This window comes from Taudactylus pleione, unplaced genomic scaffold (genome assembly GCF_031769625.1).
Source record: "Taudactylus pleione unplaced genomic scaffold, aTauple2 ptg000711l, whole genome shotgun sequence".
In the NCBI taxonomy this organism is placed as follows: Eukaryota; Metazoa; Chordata; class Amphibia; order Anura; family Myobatrachidae; genus Taudactylus; species Taudactylus pleione.
The window spans coordinates 7,699,187-7,719,569 of record NW_028285113.1 but is presented as its reverse complement, the minus strand read 5'-3'; the positions used below and the strand labels follow the sequence as shown (position 1 = coordinate 7,719,569).

At 45.5% G+C, this 20,383-nt stretch overlaps 1 protein-coding gene across 2 annotated transcripts in view; it reads right to left on the bottom strand.

Moving 5' to 3' along the window:
- The window catches only part of DYNC2H1 (dynein cytoplasmic 2 heavy chain 1), a 480,449-nt gene that overhangs the window by 398,905 nt on the left and 61,161 nt on the right, over positions 1-20,383 (bottom strand). For both annotated transcript variants that reach the window (XM_088456705.1, XM_088456706.1), the window contains exons 16-21: positions 14,842-14,981; positions 14,528-14,756; positions 11,024-11,151; positions 9,425-9,540; positions 4,634-4,761; positions 1,831-1,980 (exon numbers count right to left, since the gene is read on the bottom strand). In XM_088456705.1, the coding sequence (XP_088312831.1) occupies positions 1,831-1,980; positions 4,634-4,761; positions 9,425-9,540; positions 11,024-11,151; positions 14,528-14,756; positions 14,842-14,981 (891 nt within the window). The remainder of the gene's footprint in view (positions 1-1,830; positions 1,981-4,633; positions 4,762-9,424; positions 9,541-11,023; positions 11,152-14,527; positions 14,757-14,841; positions 14,982-20,383) is intronic.

Below are 20,383 nucleotides of genomic sequence, written 5' to 3'. Positions count from 1 at the left end.
AGTGACGGGAGATCGCGGGCCGCTATTCAATTGATGCCGTTTTTCACGCTGATCGCGCCCATAGAGGTCAGGTTTAGCTGCGTAAAACAGCTAAACCCGACCAAAGTGCTGGGCGCGATCCCGAAAAGTGCTGTTTGGGCGCCCAAACAGGTCACTTTTTGCACATTTCAGCTTTCATCCCCCTGGGGCTGCGAGCTGAAATGTAGCGCTGGCAGCTGATCGCGCCCGACAGGAGCAAGAAATTGAATAGCTCCGTCGGGCGCGATAGGGGCTGGAATCAATTGAATTCCACCCATTATGTTACGATTTACTAATACGGAAAAACTGCCAACATTACTTGCCGGGTGGGTACTAGTGCCTATGAGGAGAGGTGGACTAGGAGTGAGTGGCTTGCCATTCGAAGCCCTCTCTGCTAATCTCACCCCAGGATGGACATCTCACGGGGAAGAAACACCTCCTCCTGGGACTGCCAGGAGTGCAATTAGCACTTCTAGCGGACAGAGCAGATGCACATGGCAGAATGGTGATTAGCAGGTGCATGCATAAGGTGAACCATCTGCCACCTGGACCAACAAGGTGCCGACCGAAGCTGAAGCCCAGACCACACATAAATAAAAAAGGTAGGTGGCACCACTGAGTAGGATGTAAAAAGTTTTTGGTTTGTATACTCATTCTTTATGCACGTCATACAGGATACCCTTCTCTTTTTTAATGAGAATTACCAACTTTGTCACAAAAAAATATGGGGTAAAAAAAAAAAAAAAACACATTAGGGGATAAATTCAGATTAGAACAATGGCTGAGATGTGACTCTGACACAGTCAAGAAAAGTCACTTTGCCATCAGTATCTTCACTAATTTACCCCCCTACCCCATAGAGGTGTGAGGGGGAAGAGAGAAAAGATGTTGTGTAACCTAAATGTGCACAGCTGGACATCATGCAGAACTGATACCCACCGCTGTGTATTTTATAAAACAAATGTTTTTACTATAGAATTCAGCGAGCAAAGCTAAATTTCATTCACTAGTATAAGTCATTGAAGGGAGTAGAAACATGAGGTTATAATGTATGTAGTGCAAAGACATGTAATCCTACATAGAAGTTGGGAGATATTACTATTGCTCCTCTTTTATATAGCATCTCCGGTAGGCTTGTCACCCATCCGATATTACACCGGACAGTCCAGAAGTCAGGACACCTGTCTGGAGACCAGAGTAATCCCACATGGGCCATGTCTGGATATCTAATAATCTGCCGCTTCCTGGCTGTAGTGAAGTCACAGTGCTCACACTCAGCCTCCGCAGTTTTGCTACAACCCGCAATCACAGATCATCGGATTATACCGTGGTGCAAACTAGTAGAAGGTCACAATCACTCGGCAAGCCAAAAAAGTGTTACTAAGAGTAAGTCTGATGGCATGTGGAGGACAGGGGTAATGATGTATAAGGGGGCATGATGGCATAGAAAGATCATGTGGAGCAGATGACATATAAAGGGGCACGTGGAGGGGTCCAATGGCAGATAAAGTGAATGTGGGTGCTCTAATGGCATATAATGGAGCATTTGGAATGGTCTGATGGCATATAAGGGGCACGTGGAGGGGTCCCACATCCATGAATCTGATGCCAAAAGTCGATATTTCTGTCTTTATTAGAGTAGTAAGAATATAGCCTGAAATCTGATTAATAAAATGGCTGTAACCCTAATGAGGTTGTGGCCATGTCCCCTAGTCACGCTTCCTCTCCACCTGAAAATAAAAAAGTAGTAACCCTAATACCCGGTGACATTTTTCAACACAAACATGCAGTAAGAGACACGTATTCACTTACTTGCTCTTTGACCATTAGCTGATGACTCTCCATCATTAATTCAAATTTATCCCACTTTGCTCTGAGATTACTAATTGTATCTAAGCCGCCCCCTGCAACTGAGCGCAATAATCTGTTTTTATCTTCAGCTTCCTTGAATAAAGGCAGAATCTGAAAAAAATTAGCAAATCAAACATTTTCAGTCTTTTATTTATTACACCAATAAAATATAAAACATTTTGAAAATAACAGTTACTTTAGATTAGACACAAGAGTAGCACCATGTCGATGACATGCTTTGTTCAAAATATATTGTTTCAAAAGGAAAAAAATCCACCATTTTAACCACTAGGGTCACGATCACTCAGGTTACTAAAAGCACATTAAAATTGTATATGGATTTTTGTGTTTCAAATAAAATAAGTGAACAGAAGATGGACTTTTAAAGAAAAAAACTCTAAAAACATATTAACATTGGGGGAACATTTAAAAAAAAAAATTGCTAAACAAGATGCAGTAACACAAAGGCACCAGAGGTTTGCTCTCAGGGCCTGATTCAGAGCCGGACGCTCTGAATGAGCGCCCGCTCTGAATGAGCGCCTGCTCTGAATCAGGGCGTTTTTGGGGGGGTTTTTTGGAGCGTCCTCCTGGACGCTCGCATAGCTGTGGGTTACCACCCACAGCTTATGCGAGCGTCCATGATGATGGTCACGATGGTCAAGACCATCGCGACCATCGGGCTTGCGACAAGAGCCTGCGGTAGGGTCTCGGTGACCGCAAGCCCTGGAGTGATTTTGGCTCTATCAGAGCCAAAATCACTAGTGATGTCAGTGGGGCCGGACCCAGACCGTAGGCGTTCCCATGGGAACGGCTCCGTCAGGCAGGCACGCCCACCAAAGGGGGCGTGCTGTCACTCAACATCGACAGCACACCCCCTTTGGTGTGAGACCCAGAGCGACAGCTTGGCTGTCGCTATCTGGGTCTCGCGCATGCGCACGACGGAGCTCCCTCCGTCGTGCGCATGCGCACTAGGGCACCACCAACCCACTTGCGAGCGCTCAGCGCTCGCGAGCGGGTCTGAATCAGGCCCTCAGTTTCTAGGCTAGAACTAGAAAATAAAATTTTTAGCATCGGATCCGATGTTATACAAATTAGCAGTAATTGTTCTGCACGTAAAGAGTAAGTGATCATTTATAATGAGACTGATATCTTCTCAAAAGGACAAATGGAGGTGTTTCCCATAGCAACCAGATTGTATGCATCATTTATTTAGTAGATTTTATAAAATGACAGCTATATCATCATTGGTTGCTATGGGCAACACCCAATCTCGTATCTATAATGGGTGCATGGCGGCCATTTTCTTTGTTATAAGCATGCGCAGTAGACAGATCACTGGGAAAATGGCCACCGAGCCATTTCCTCCCAAGTCCTGCGCATGTGAAGCCGACTCTGGCACAATGCTAGAGTCTACTAGTGCTCACTAATGCACTGCACATGCCAGATAGGAAGGAGGAGGCCCGGATGATCGAACTGCACATGAGCCCCACTCCTATCTTAATGCACCCTTAGCAATACCTTTTAGAAGGTTTGATAAATAAGAAATTGCACTTCTAAAACATGATCTACAGGAATTTAAGTAGCAAAAAAAAAGTTTGTGCTTAAAGCATATCACAGATTTAAAATGTATAAAAACTACGATAATGTGATCTGTTGCTACAGGCAAAACCCACTTTTTTTTTTTTGTTAGACAGATGGGAGACAGCATGCTGCCCCTCCGAGCCGTCACAGGTCATCCTCTGCTTCTTCCTGCTTGGTGGTCATATTTGTTTGTGATATCTTGTGATGTTTGTTTAAATGCCTGCTGATTATAAAGGGGCACATCCACTAGCAGATAGTGGAACGACAGTACTATTACAACATTGTAGTCGTTCCTCTTCCCTTGCAGTGCCTACACTGAGCGATATGTCGTTCAGTGCAGGCCCCCTCCCTCGTCCCTAAACATGGTCAATCTATCGTTATCGGCAGACTGATCAGCATGTTCAAGCGATGATTGATGTCGGAAATGACCAGCGGGTATAGGTATATATTATAGGTAACACATATAACCACTTACATGTGACTAATAACTCTTCACGTGCTGTGGAATAATCTCAAGGTTGATCCTATGTTAATAACACCGAAAGTATTAAAGAATTTTTTACACCAAAGGTTTTGCCCCCCCCCCCCCCCCCCCCATCATCATCAACAAAACTTTGAAGCCTATTACATGCACGTTAATGCTGATAGCTACAGAAAAATCATTTGCGCTGTTTTTCGGACAAGGGCTCACATTTTTTTTAGCAATTTTATCAGGCGTCATTTTCAACACATACATATCTGAGATCTAATGCTGCATGGTTACATTATTTTGATGAACTCGTTATTCACTAACAGCAACCACAGAATCGGAGGTAAGCCAATTAATATACTGTAAGTTACTGACCAGAAACAGTCACACAGAGCTGTTTAGTCCATTTCCAGCAAACATTACAATTATTACTTCAATGTAAATATTGACATTGTAAGATCTGTTAACGTGGTTCATAATGGTATTGTCTCCGGTGCAAGATTCTTTCAATACCACATGATCAAACAAAAAACAATCATCAAAACTGTTAGTTTCTGGACATGTTAAATGTAAAGACTAAGGTTTCTGAACGGATACACTTGTATTACAGAAAATCCAGCTTTGAATTTAATATAGCAAAGGAAAAATGTAAAACACAAAATTGAGGCGGATGACAGATGCACAGAAGAGGAAATGATAAAATGTAATCTGCACCTCAGGTTTTCGCAGTTTCAACTGCCCATGTTTCATGTTGGCCTCTCCAATCTCCTCCACACTCTCAGGCCGGCTGGATAGCACCTCCATGCCGTCCGTCACAAAGCTATCAATCTCATGCAAGTGAGCTGCAGACAGAAGACATGGAACATTTCAATTGTGCTGCATTATACTTTTTTCTTTAGATTTGATTGAATTTTTCAGAATTCCGACACCCACAGGAAGGAATGGCAAGTACTTTTCTAACCCCTACCCTAACCCACCTTCCCCGATGCCTAAACCTGACCTAACCTCCCCGCACCCTAAACCTAAGACCCCCTTCCTGGTGCCTAAATCTAACCTCCCTCCCCAGTACCTAAACCTAACCTCCCCCACCCTGCATAACCTCCCCCTCCCTGCACCCTAATCCTAACACTCCCTACCCGGTGCCTAACCCTAATCCTCCCACTAATGTCTAACACCCCGATACTTATCTTCGGGATACCGGCAGTAGGGATACTGGTGCCGGGATCCCGACCTGTCGGCACCGGTATTCAGACTGTCAGCATCCCGCATGCCAGGATGCCGACTACATCTCGTCTCGAGCCACATGGTGTATTCAGGCTAGGTGTATGAGGGCACATCTGTATGTCTTGCTCCAAATAAAGTAAATGTTATGTTCTGGAGACAATGATGTAATTGAAGTAGCTTGTAATTAGAAGCAAAAAGTGACCACACTAAGGCGCAACCAGAGGACTTAGTGAGCAGGTGTTTGAAGCCCATGATACAGAAAGGTAAAGAAAACAGCGCTAACTAATACATAAAAATGCAATAGCAAAATATTTAATACCGCTTAATAGTAAACATATAAAGATTTAATAAACACTGTTAGAACACAGGTAGCTGTGAGTACATACCACAGCGAAAAGCATCAAGCTTCTGGGCCATTGGAAAATATTTTATTTGGATTATATGCCGTCTTTAGTCTAAAACCAGCTTATCGCAGATTTCTTCTTTAACCGCAAGAGGACTCAGTGAGTTTTAATTAAATCGATGCAAGATTCTTTTTCCTAAGTGACTGCCCAGAGATATTTCCTCACTACATCTGGTAACTCACTATCTGCTTAATATTGGAAAACATCTGGATGGTAATATTTCATGTTCTAAAATTCAGCACCATACAGTTTTAAAACAAGTTCTTAAAGAGTAGATTCGTGTACGCCATTGCTCAAACATCTATACCATTCTCAGATGTGCACAAGCTAAAACTGCTTGGGTAAGATGGGAGGCTTCTGGAAGTTCAGGAAGCCCACACCTCCATCCGTGACATGCTTACAAAGTCCAAGACAAACGCACTGTTGGAGGTTTCTCTAAAAGGAAGAGAAATCCTGACCCAGAAGCGTCTGGGAAAGAGAACAGAACCAAGGGAGAAAACTCATTTTGGCTGCATTTATGAGGGCTAAGCAACAGATACAGGTCATTCCAGCTCGTCAAGTTCCTAAAATGTCTCCAGAAATTTGCATAGAGTTGATGATAAGACTTGGAGAGATGAAAGCCCAGCTATTTTACCTTATGCTAGTGGAAGCTGTAGTTGCTCTTGAGGACGTCAAGTGTTATCAGGCCCGTATTTAACCGGAGAGTTTACGCTTTATTGGAATTAGTATTGAAACTAGAGAATTCTCCATCTGTACGAAGCTCGAAGAGCAAATGTAGATAGGTGAGTGTCTTTGGCCGAGATTCATCTCCATGTTGAATAGGCTCGGGAGGGAGATCCTGGGCCTATTCAATTCAGCGTGCTGTTGAGTCGGAGAATGCCGGTTCTCGCAACTTGACCTGGGTGATTAGTCACGAGAACCGGCATTCTCAGACTAAAGTGCCGGCCGCGAGGTTGTTAGAGCCGCGCTAAGCCGGCAAGCAGCCATCACTTTTGTCGGATTTCTCCTCGCACACCCAAATCCTTTAGTCGGACTAAAACATTACGTGGAATTGAATAGCTACGAGAGCTCCAACCCGGGGCTATTCATCACCGCTTTGAATTGAATCGCGGCCTTTGTGACTGAAAGAAGCAGATGATCTGCATTTAAGACTAGCTTGTGGCCCTGGGGGAAAGCTTGAACTGAGTTGTTACATAACTTAGCAACAAGGGGTTCCATGTGTGAACAATAGAGGCAATAGGAGGACACCTCCGTCTCGTAACGTTTTCAACAGGGAATAGAAAAGCAATAAAGCCGTCCAGCAGGAACAAAGCATACCAGCTAAAGTAGAGAGATGCAAAGTCATTCAAAAACTGCCTTGTAATGTAAAGATCGGGAAAGTGTAGCATAAAAGACTGGTCCACCCTTCCAAAGGCCTTATTCAAGCTCATCACTAGCGCAAAGACAGCCATCTTGTTCACCGCGAGAATAAAATTGTTGCTTTATGACCAGGAAGAGTTCTTACCAGTTCCAAATGTACCAAGATGGAGATAACTTGGGCCATGTGAGGGTGTGTCATCACCCACATGTGATGACACAGGGCCTGATTCATAGTTGTAGGCTAATGTATACACAGCTAATGTGCAAACATATGATCATGCTGCGGCTGCCTGGCAATGTATGGGTACCCACTGCCAGCCTAGCTACTATCGGTGTTTGCGTACACATATGGAGCAGTAGTCACAGACCCATTACGCACGGGATCGAAGACCCAGGCCTTTTTGCCAGCACACCCCTGTTGCCGCCCACAAAGAGTCGCTGCCTGTCGCAGACCATCACGCCAAATGCAGTGTGCAACTTAGACGCATGCTTAGTCGGCCGATAGTCTCTCAACTGCAAAAAAAATAAAAAATTGGCATTGCATAGAACTATGCATCAGGCCCCTAGTCTGACCCATACAAATAGCTTGTTATTGGCATGGGTATTATTTCAGGACAGGAAACTCTGCAATATTAGTCAGATCATCTGATATCGCTGCAGCACATGTGGGCAGCTTTACAGAACAAAATCAGACAAGATACATTTCTTGTGATCAAGTCATTAATATCAGTATAGGTGCATACACACACAACGATTTTTTGAACGATTATCGTTAAACGATATCATTTAACGATAATCGTTTGAAAAAATCGTTCACTTTCTGAGTCAAATGATGAACGATTATTGTTCATGCGCGTTCACGTTTGTAGTTTGTAGTTCAGTCAGACTTGTCAACTCAACGATTTTCATTAAGTTAATATGCAAAAATCGTTTGTAGTTCATAAAAATCGTTCATTACATTTAAATGAACATAGTAAATGAACAACTTTAGTAAACGATTTTAGTTCATTTTCTCAAGGTAGAAAATCGTTTACTAAAATCGTTCATTAACTCAATCGTTGTGTGTGTATGCACCTTATATGCTAAGCAGTGAGTTTAACTGTGGAGGAGCACAAATACCACAGTTTCCGAAACGTGCGCTGTGTCTGGTAAGTGTCATTACATCAACTGCACAAGTAACCCAAGCCCCCTTTTCTCATCCCCTCAGATTCCCTAAACCCCTGTTGTCCCGATAGGAAGTGTTATTAGCATCTCACATATGTTATGGACAGGAACGATAAAAAAAACAAAAAACTTTGCATTATGAAAATGGGATGAGTCCTATACAGAGCACAATAACATCACTTTACATTTAGGAGATAATAAACTACTGATTTGCAGTGTTGGGATGGAAACATTGTTTATCATGAACTCAAGGCTCTTCTTCAAGTGATACATTATTACTGATATCAGTGTTTACATACTGGGGCCAACATGTACATGAAAACAGAGTATTCTGCTCCCTACACTAAAAGGGCTACTGTCACTTTCAGCCCTATGTATCACTCTCATCATTCACACTCTGTAGCGGCTTGTACACGGCAGGCAGAGGGCCTAACTCAGAGATGGACGGTAATGCGACAGCAGCTGTGAGTTCCTACAGAACACAGCAGTAAAATATACTAATGGTCCCAAAGTTCACCTGAGCATAGAAACATCCACCGATGCCTTCTTATCTGCGTATGAACATCAACGCACATCGAGCTGCCATCTTGCCCTTGCGGCAGGTCTGACCAGCCGCAGACTCGGCAGCTCTCCTGCCATGCAGAGAGCTCTCATGCTGCTAAGCAATTGCAGTGGCCAATTTATCCATGAAACGGCTATCGAACAGTTGTTTTTTTTCTGACCAATCCTGTTACTACCCCAACACTGACATGTCACTCACTGTGCAATGGATTACTCCGTGCGTCCCTGCAGTGATCGCTGGGTACGCACAGTGCGGTTATTACACATTCGCAATGGCAAACAATCGCTCGGTCTGCGTAAATATCAGCATTGCTTAAATGTCCAATTCAGGCCCAGAATGCAGAGCTCCTGACGCATAAGCCCAATTGCGCTGTGTGATAGGCAGGTGGATAACCCCAGCTTCAGTGACTGTTCTATTTTTCAAATCATAGTGCGGCAGGTGATGCTATTAAATAAACTTGGGAATAAGAGTAACTGTGAGCAAATGTCTTTCCTCTACGTAAGTTCTAATGAACTTGAGAAGCTCGACATCCACTGTACACAACTACTTCCGAAAACCCATGGCACTAGGACTGCAGGCAGACAATCCTTTGGGCCATAAGACACAGCATTGGAATGCTAGGCCTTTGTGCTTTTATGTTTGCACTACAAGAGTTTGGATGGGATAAATGCACACTATAAAAGTAGAATTATTATTCACTAAAATACAAAATGTGAATGTCGCAGATGGTTTAATATGACGTTATTTTACAATTAGGAACACTGCAGACTCAGACGCATTTCTCTTACTTACCTTGGATAGATTTCTTCAGCGATATTAGAAGAGCATCAAACAGCTTCTGAATGAGATCATCTATAACCGCCTTCACAGGATTGCAATTAATGGTCATGCAGTCAATCTTTATAACACTGGTAAAATGAAGGGAAGGGGAAGAGCGCAGGGGCATTAATTCACATTAGCCACCTTTAGTGCATTTTCTACAAGTTCATAGGAAGACTGAAAAAAAACTTTGTCCACTACTCCAACTGCATTTCTGTATTTTACATACAGTACATTTGTATATCCTCCCTCTGTTCTTTTAATGTATTTGTGCTTGTTTTCATTTACCCAGCACAACCGATGCCGATTAAACGGTATACAATCGGGAAGCCGGCTGCCTTAATACCGGCAGCCGGCTTCCCGACTGTCATATCCCGGCGAGGGATGAAATGCCGGGCGTCTATAGCTAGACGCCTGACATTTCCCCGACGTCGGGAGACAGGCGCCCGGCATCCCGATCGAAGGGATGCCGGGCGCTGAGAGCGGACAGCCGCGGGGGGGGGAGGGTTAGGTTTAGGGTACCCGGGGGGGAGACTTAGGGTTAGGCACCCCCCCGGGAGGGTTAGGGTTAGGCACCCGCGGGGGGACTTAGGTTTAGGTAGCGGGGAAGGGGGGGTTAGGGTTAGGCACTTAGAGGGGGGATTAGGGTTAGGCACCCCTAAGGAGGGTTAGGTTAGATAGTACTTACCTATCCACGATCAGGATTTCCAGCGCTATCGGGCTTCCGCTGCCGGGAACTCTGCTGATGTCGGTCAGGCGCTGCCGGGAATCGATTCCGTGTTTTACATTCCCCTCTATCAATACTTTGCATACCCACCAAGCTTTTCACTTGCTCGTTACCTGTACACATTGATGGACACTAAAGAAAGCATCTGACACCAAAGATATAGCGGCAAATCTACATGGTTAAAATGCAGGAAAATCTTCCTGCGAAATGCGGAAGGGGCTATCAGCGCTCTAATAGAGCAGGAAAGGCTGTGACGTGTATGTGCATTTGTGTTGGGATAGATCAGCCCTGTTCGGCGAGCGTTAGCAAGAACGATCTTTACACCGTATATGTGGATTTTTTTTTTTTGCACTATTTTTGAAATGTTCCTTTTTGTTAACAGTTTTCTATGCACAAATATTCTAGAATGGTCTACAAATGTTAAAAAATAAAATAAAAAACACGCGAATAAACAAATGCCCTCTCTCTCACCTCCATCACAGTTTTCACAGGATGATTATTATTTTATCATTAAGATTAAGTTAACCCCTCATTTTTTCTATTAGAATACCTGACAGTCTGTGAAACATACACTATTGTCACGATCAAAAAACTCCGTCACCTGACGCTACTGCATTGACTTTGGGAATAAATCCAAATCTAAACTTCTGTCTAATTTGAATTTCTTTCCAACTGCACATTCTGGCTTATGATTTAGTATAATACAGGAGATCTGGAGACCAGGAGCCAGGACGGAGACTAATATATAAGGAGTCACGGCCCCAATACACTGGGAAAACCTTTTATAGAGGCACAAAGGCCCACATAAAGCAGCAATAACAGAAAATGAAATAACATGAAAATACCTTGGAAGACGTTCAGCATCCTTCCCCCTCACTTTAAGTGCTTTAAAGTTTTTTTCCCAGTCACTCACGTCATGCAGATATTTTTCAATCAGGAAATCCACGTCAATTTGACCAATCACAACCCAATCCTGGCAACAAGAAAGTACCAGTTGGTTTGACAGAACTTATGACATTTTTTTATTTTTCAGTAATTAATTTTCATCAAAGATAAAACATAGAGCAAGAAATGGTTTACGAGATGCAGTGTCCCCAGCTCGGTGGATTGTATCATATAAAGACATGTGCACACAGAGGAGTGTGTGTAATAGTCATCACCGATCCCTACGGCTGCTGCATCTTCCGCCCACAATCCATCCACAGCAGATGGATATACCAGAACGTAACCATAATGTAACCAGACCTGATATTTAATTTCCAGGTCAACTTTATTAAGTCAAAGGGGTATATGTAAAAGGAGAATTCAAATAATTTTAGATGTTTAGCGCAACCAATAGTGACAGACTTTTTCTCCTTCTGCTATGTAATGTAGCTTGTACTGTGTCCAGTGGTAGCAGCCCCTTGGATATACTGACATCAACATAATTTAATAAGCGACATAAGGACCATAGGAACGCCTGTGCGGTAGGAACGTGTATCTGTATATGGAAAAGGACGCAGTTTCCATGAACCAGCGTGATCTTGGCGAGTTAGCCTGTTGATTTAAAGTGGTAATAACTTTAAATGCAGAATCAGTTTAGATTTACCCTTTAAATAATTTCTACTTGAAATTTATAGACATAATCACCAAGATCGAGCTGGTTCACGGAGAGCACACCCTATTACATCTACCCCAATAGCGCCATACATAACGGGTTTGTGTAACACGCGGATATATTGAGGGGGGGGGGGATCTTCAGCCTTTAAAATGTTAACTCATAAAAAGTTTACTGCTATAGCTACTAAAGTAATATATGCTATATGCATAAAAAGAGCATGTCATTTATGGTGTACTGAAAAGTGATTAGTAGAAATCTGGCCTATTAATGAGGGTACTTCAGATATATTTATCAATATAGTGACCTATTTGAGGACACAAGGCCCGATTCAGACCCGGACGCTAAGCCGCGGACGCACACTATGGGCGATTGTCGCCCGTCTGCACATGCATCGCAGTGCGCATGTCAGTCATTGCGATTGGGAATCGTGCGCTCTTAACAAAGTCTGAGCGCTACTTTGAGTGACAGATAGCACCGTTTGTGGGTGGTAACAGGGGAAGGTGCTTGTGAACGGGGGAGTGGTGATGCGGTGTACATATTTAGCATGGAAGCGTCATTGTACACGTCACTTGGTTGTATTTCAGCCTGCAGTGATCACAGTGCTTGCGGTGGGGTAGGGTCTACCTCAAGCGCTGCGTGCTGCTCCGATGGCTCTCGATGGTTCTGATTAATCATACACTTCCTGGAGATAACGTGTGGTAAGAAAAAAAGTAGGCGTCTTTATACCGGCGTACGCTCACTCTGCCATCACTCTCTAAGACATAGAGGCGTCCTTACACAAGACAGTGCGATCGCGGAATTTGCATACCCACACATGATTTTTATTTTTTATTTTAGCTTAACCCTAAAAATAAAGAAAAACGGTTGACCTTTTATGTGTTGACCATATGAATGTCGACCCTTTAACCCTGTCAACCTTCTGGTGTCTATTGACTGTCTACTTTTGCAGTGTAGACCGACCATATGGATACCAAAAACTTCATATGTTACCTATTTAAAAGGAATAATACACACAACCATATCCTCATTGTAGACGACTATGGGCCAAATGTAATAGGGTGGGGATTCTGAGATATAGGGCCATAGTCAATTAGCGGAGAAAAGACGGTTTTGCAAAATTGCTGTTTTGGGGTGCAAAAGTGGGGAAACCACCATGCACCTTTAGGACAGGTCCCCAAAGGTAAACTGTGTCAAAAAAATCCTTAAAAAATTAAAAGGACATCCCAATAATTTACTTTGAAAAAGGGGGCGATAAAGTACAAAGTAAGTGTACAAACTTAAAAACTAGCAGAATAGATTTTGGGGGGGGTCTGCAAGTATGGGGGAGATGTATTTTTTATTGCAGGTGATTGCTGATGGTGCGTTTTTAACGCTATTTAAAACCTCTCTTTTGCGATTTTTAAACATGATTGCACCCATTGTCATGTACCCCAAATTAGCTGGGACTAGTTATTTTCACCAAAAAAAACTGCTAAATGCTATTCTTCACCACTTGAGCAAAGACCCTAATTAGCAGCTAATGAGAGCATTTAACTACCCCAAATACCTTCAGCAGGTCTATCCGGGGTATGCAGTCGGGTAGCCGGTGGACGCAATCCAGACGGCAGGCTTCCCAAATGCTTTATCCCGGCGAGGGTTAAATGACTGGTGTCTAGATCTAGATGCCTGTCATTCTACCGACGCCGGGAGACCGGCGCCCAGCATCCCGATCGAACTGATGCCAGGCGCCGCTGCGGACAGCCGTGGGGGGGGGGGGCGGGGGGGTTGGGGGAGGGTTAGGGTTAGGCACCCCCCCGGGGTTCTTCGGTTTAGGCGGCGGGGAAGGGGGGATTAGGGTTAGGCACTGGGGGGAAGGTTAGAGTTAGGCACCCCTAAGGAGGGTTAGGGTTAGTGGGGGGAGGTTAGGTTAGTAAATACTTACCTAGGGATGATCGAGATTTTCAGCCATGTCGGCCAGGCGCTGTTGGGATTTGAACTTGACTTGCGTCCGGCGGTAATTCATACCGTTTCCCTATTCGGAGGTATCTATAGTGATCCCCAATGTTAGTGCATCTTTTGGGGGGTGTCAGGCTGATTTCCCCAAATCTGACAGCACTTTTCACCTGTTTGCATTTCGCCGGGTGCCCTTTTCGACGATTTCTAAATACGGGGATAAGCGGGGACGCGCGTGATACTATTTCCAGAGATGTCGGTGAAAAGTCCGGCATGCGAAAAGTACGGGACTTTTCGCGTCTAATTGAATATGCCCCTTAAGGGTAAATTTACTAAAGTGTGACAGTTTAGAAGTGGAGGTGTTGCCCATAGCAACCAATCAGATTCTACTTAACATTTAACTAGCACCTTCTAGAAGATAATAGCTAGAATCTGATTTCTGACACCAGATGTATTTACACACAACGGATGCAGATTTGAACCTGAGGTCTCTCACCACTGTTGCTGTACTTTAGTACGGCTGCCTGGCGGCCAGTAATATGTTCATGAGACCAATCACCACTGTCCCCAGACAATTTTGCAACAGCTGCAGAGAAACCCTTCAGAGAGTGTTGTGTATACTTTGCTGTGTCGTACACGTTATGCTACTGGCTCCAAATAACAGTAACAGTTTGCGGCGATTTGGCAAATCCTTTACAATTATACCGCTTTACCCCAAGAGGCCCAAATACTGCCAGCTCTGGAAAGGTGTCGTACGTGTGCACTACACAGTACAACTCTAAATACCAGACATAGCCCATTGATATGCAGAGCGCACCTTGAATTGATCCTTGGCAGCTGATAACCTTCTGAACAAATCCTCTGCTTTGCTGAACACAGTGATGAAGCCGTTTGCATTCCTCTCAGGCATCACAGAGAAGATGGGCTCTTCCCCAGGCTGGCTCAGTCCCTTGAACTGGTGCGGAATAGAAATGAACCTTTTCATATCCCTGTAATACTTGGCACGGATCTCTTCATAGGGAGGTTTAAACTGTAATCTTCCCTGCCTGCAAACAAAAAATTGCCATCGATGATTATCATCGGTATCATGTGCTATGTCTGCATGTAATTCGGTAAATAAAAGCTCCTTACTTAAAGGTCAGATCAATGGTTATTTCTGGGAGATTTTCGTTAAGTGCCTCTAGGCCCATTTGATACTGGTGCTCGAGAGCCTTGTAGAGCTGATGATCCCAGTGCTGGCGCCAGGCCTTCATGTCACTCGGTCGTATGCCCTAAAATTCAAAATAAACACATATAATCCGCTATAAAAAGGCATCAATATAGGACAAGCTGTACACATGCATAAGCACACACAGATGGAAAATGGCATACAACTGCAATGGAGCATAGGAAAAGCTCATATTGTTACTTAGTTAATAAAGAAAAAGTCATATCCTTTGCACACACCTAAAAAAATGTGTTAGTGGTACATCGTTCTACCAACGTGTCCACATGCACCTATTCTCAAATCGTGCCAAATAGTTCTGTTTGGCACACCACGGACTCTGCGGCTTAGCTGCGCCAGGCAACTTTTAAAAATAAAATATGCATCTGAAAGTGCCATACTGATCCCAAGTACTTATTACACTAATAGCGAATTAAGATGCACAAGTCCAAAAAAAGTATGTTGTTATCTGGGTAAACGGCAAAAGGTACTACAGTATGCCTTCTGCTCTTTATCCATATTTCAGATCTTTTTCTTGAATTGGGCACCTTAATTCACTAATAGTGTACTATGTAGCTAATAACTTTGGCATATTTTCGGAATCATCAATATCATTGATGGTGACTTACAGTATGACAGGGCTGTGTACTTCTCATTAAGTAACTAAATAACGCTCTTACAACTTGCATTTTCAGGTATGGTTAATTGGTTTTATCTACTTGCTATATACAATATAAGTTAAAGTATCACACTTTGGCATTAAGACCAGGGGCGTAACTAGACCTAGGGGGGCCCCATAGCAAAACTTTCACGGGCCCACCTAGGTCCCCGCCCATAAGCCCCCCCCCCTTCCTCCCCAAGCAGGACCAGACCCAGGTCGACTTTCTGGAGCCCCCACCTTGTCACTGAGCAGTATATATATATTTGCAAGTTTGACTTACCAAGTTACCACATGTCTGGAGTGTGTAGTCTCTGGGGAGTAGTTTTAGCCGTCCCTGCACTGTTAATCATTCTTTGTGGTGCAGTCAGCTGCAGGGAGAAGGGTGGATTCTGGCTGCAGTAGCAGGTTGATTTTGGGCTGCAGGGGGAAGGAGGCATTTGGGTTGCATTGCAGTGAGAAGTAGTGATTGGGGCTTAGCTGCACGGTGATGGAGGGATTCGAGTTGCACTGTAGGCAATGCAAGGAGCAGGAGCGATTGAGCCTACTACACGGTGAAGAAGGGATTTGGGTTGCACTATTCTTCATTGCAGGGAGGAGTGATTGGTTCCGCGCTGCAGGGAGAAGGAGGATTTGAGGCTGCGCTGCACTACACGGTGAAGGAAAGATTCAGGCTGCGCTGTTCTCTGCAGGGAGAAGGAAAAAACTTTGGGGCTGCATTGCAGGAAGAAGGAGGAAGTTGGGCTGCACTGCTCTGCCAGGAGAAGGAAACATTTGAGGCTGTAGGGGGGCGGGGAGTCGGGTTGCACTGCAGCATCCTTGAAAGAAAGCAAGTCTTGCGAGACCCATACTGTTTAGCTCTGCGGTGCTGAACTGTCTAACGGACCAGAGGCAGGGAAACACTGCCTGCCTATCTAGTGATCGGTTGGTTTGTTTGTGGGGGCACTCATATTATAAGGTGGCTGCCCATGTTTGGCCACTCCACTCGAACGTCCGTCCCCCCCCCCCGCACCCTCCTCACTACCCTCTTCTCTACTTACCTGCTCCGTGGTTGCAGTGCGCAGGGCAGGCACACCACCACTCCCGGTCGGCTTCCTCTCTCATTGACTGATGCTGCAGTATAAGTCAATGAAGGGAAGCCGAAGGCGGAGATGCTCAAGAGGACGTGACCACAGAGGGGGGGCCCGCTACCAACGAGCAGGTAAAGCGAGAAGAGGGGAGGGGGGGAGCACAGACCGAGGCCTGGCACTGTAGGTGCAAGGGAGGTCCGGGCCCCGGGTAGGTCCGGGCCCCATAGCAGCTGCACCCCCTGCACCTACGGTAGTTACGCCACTGATTAAGGCCAAGGGAGGTATTTATGAAAGCTTGGAGAGAGAGAAAATTGTGATAGAAAAAGTACCAACCAATCATTTCCTAACTATCATTTTTCAAACACAGCCTGTACAATGTAAGTTAGATGCTGATTGGGTGGTACTTTGATTCCACACAATGTTTTCTTTCTCCAAGCTTTGATAAATACCCACCTTCCCCCCCTTCCCCAAGGCTTTAATACTACACCTCCACAACTGTGTCATGTTGTGGCATAAATATATATTCATTATATAATCACCCCTCATATTCATAGATCACATAGGAACCAATGACTGGTGTGGGAATATATTTTTAGACAACTTGACTCTCACTTGCTTGTCCCTGGATATGCGTAGGTCTTTTTGTTTCGCATCTGCAATACTTATATTGTTTATAATGCTTTATTGGAAATCCTTTTCCTCTAGCATCCATCTGGGGAGCACTGTGTTTAGCCAATACATATGGGTCAGTGGTCTAGGTATAGGAGCTTGGCAATGAACTACTTACTAAAAGCACAAAACAGAAACTCCGCCCCCTCTAACTCCTCCCAACTACCATAACCTCAGTTTCTGTTTAGTGCCACAGAAGTAAGGCACGTTTTTATTTCTCCTTCATCCACTAGGGAACACTGGAGCTTCATGACAGTGGGGTATAGACGGTGGGTTGAGTTGAGCCTAGCACTTTAAAAATCTACAAGTGTGACTGGCTCCTCCCCCTCTATGCCCCATCAACCCCAGTTTTTAGAATGTGCCCGAGTAGAGCCGGTGCACAGGGGCTGTCTCCAGCCCTTATATTAATTTTATATAGAAAAGAGAATCAAAGTCACAAGAGGACAGGCAGACTGTTAGCTGTGACAGTCTGCCTGCATCGTGGGAGCCGCCAGAGAGGGGACCACACGGCTACTGCAGCCTGTGTCCGGTCACCCTATGGAGGGGAGGCTGCTTTAGGCAGTTAGGAGTCATCAGACTCAGCGGGGCCCGCCACAGCTACCACTGGCTTGTGTCCGGGTCCCCGCTCTCCCCTCACTGCCCAGCGCTCTGGCCGCAGCAGCCCGGTGAGTAGCACACCTCTCCTGACTAGCAGGAGAGGTGAAAATAACTGCTGGGTCTGAAAACAGCGCGCGGCTGTCAGCCCCCGCTGTCAGTTGCCACGCTGGTGTTGTGATAGAACACCGGCGCTGGCTGTTAGGTAGGCGCGCTCACAGCGGTCCTGCCTCTGCGTGCCGGTGCTTGTGTAAAAGGCACCGGCACGGTTATCACTGGCGGCGGTCGTGCCGCTGGCCCCCGCTGTCAGTGCGGGGACAGAGAGTGAGAACGTCCCACTGTATAAGTGTATGCCGCGCGCATACAAAGCGGCGGCCATTAGGAGGAGGAGCTTATGGGTCCCTCCTCCTCTTCCTCCTTCACTGCCTGGGCTAGTTTGGCGCGCTCTGAACGGGAGTGGCGCCTCAGACTGCAGGCACTGAGCGGAGGGGGAGAGGAGCAGATCAAAGACTGAGAGCATCTACAGGGGGTCTGTAAATACAGAGGGTGGTTTTAACTACTTTCTGGTCCTATTGATTGCTCCTCCCTTATATGCCTGTCTGCCCCTGTTACTGAGTTGCATTATTCTTGAATCTGCTCCTCCTATACTGCTCTGCATGCAATTTGAGTAGCATTATTATTGAAATTCTGCTCCTCCCTTATTGCTCTGTCTGCTCCCATACTTGAGTAGCATTATTATTGTAATTCTGCTTCTCCCTATACTTCTTCTGCATTCCTGAATTGTATGTGGTGCTTGTCTGTGAGTACATGATGACATCCAGGACAGAAAAAACTGCATCACAAAAGCTGTTTGCCTGCACTAAGTGCAGGAAGAAGTTTACCCATGCTCGCTCCGAAGGGTCTTCCCTGTGCGAGACATGTGAAGCAGACAGTGCTAACACGCAGTCTGTCACTCCCTCCTTCATAAATAGTTTGGCCGGGGTCATGGCGGACCTTTCTTCTGAATTAGCCGCTTCCCGTAGGGAACGGGAGTCTGCCAGAGATCTACCTGGCACATCTCACCCTTCTTTTCTAGCAGAACCAGCGTGGGCTCAGAATTTAGTCCGCTCGGTGAATAGCCTTGCTCAAGCGATGGGTTCTGCGTCTAAAGCTCCTCAAGCTACGGTAAGTCGCTCATCTAAAAAGAGGGCTCTTCCGGCGGTTTTCCAGTCGGATGAGGATTCGGCAGCGGATCACTCGTCTCAGGAGGAAGGGGAGATGCTGGACGAATCAGACGTAGAGACTTACTCACAAGAACCTGAGGCATTGCAAGGTATTGACGCACTCATTCTAGCAGTAAGGGAAGTTCTTAAGATTTCTGGCCAGGAAGCTCCAGAATCGTTAGAAGACTCCTTATTTGCCAGGTCACAGAAGATGGCCGTCACATTCCCTGTTTCTCTCCAGTTGGATGAACAGATGACGGCAGCCTGGCAGAATCCGGACCGTAAATTCCAGATTCCTAAGCGTTTCTTCTCTCTTTACCCATTTCCTGCGGAAAATAGGAAGAGGTGGGAGACCCCGCCACCTGTGGATTCTTCGGTTTCTCGGTTGTCAAAGAAGACCACGTTACCTGTTCCAGGAGCTACTACATTGAAGGAAACCTCAGAGCGGAGATTAGAAACCACTTTGAAATCCATTTATACGGCCGCAGGTGCACTTCTCCGGCCGGCCTTGGTAGGATCTTGGGTCAACAAGGCTGTGGAAAAGTGGGCGGAACAATTGACTGAGGGTCTTAGATCCAGCACTCCGCGGGCAGATCTGATTACCTTGGCAGAACATATTCAGGAGTCTGCTGTATACTTAGGAGACGCCTCCAGAGATATCGGCCAGGTAGGCGCTAGGATTTCTGCTTCGGCGGTCTCTGCTCGCCGGGCACTTTGGCTTCGTGCCTGGCAAGCGGATGCGGAGTCAAAAAGAGCAGTGGAAGCTCTTCCTTTCACAGGCGATATTTTATTTGGTCCAGAGCTGGACAAATGGATTTCGCTGGCCACTGGAGATAAGAGCACTTTTCTACCTTCATCAGCACCTCCTCCGCGTCGCTCGTTTAGGGGACCTTCCTTTCGTTCCTTTCGAGCATCGGCAAGATTTCAGGGACGATCGCGAGGTTCGTCTTCAGCGGGGCGAGGAGGCCGTACTAGAGGACGTCAAGCAAATATTGGCCGCCGTCCAGATCCCAAGCCAGCAGACAAGCCTGTGGCATGACGGGCTCCCATCCCATCTCGGAAATCCGAAGGTGGGGGCACGCCTCCAGCGTTTCTTGGAGGTTTGGAGACGGACTTCTCCAGACACTTGGGTTCGAAATCTGGTATCTCAGGGGTACAAGATCGAGTTCGCTTTCACTCCTCCTCGGCGTTATTTTACAACAGGTTTGCCCGTCGATCCCTTGAAGCAACTAATTTTGCGTCAAGCGATCGAGAAACTTTTGCTGGCCAAGGTCCT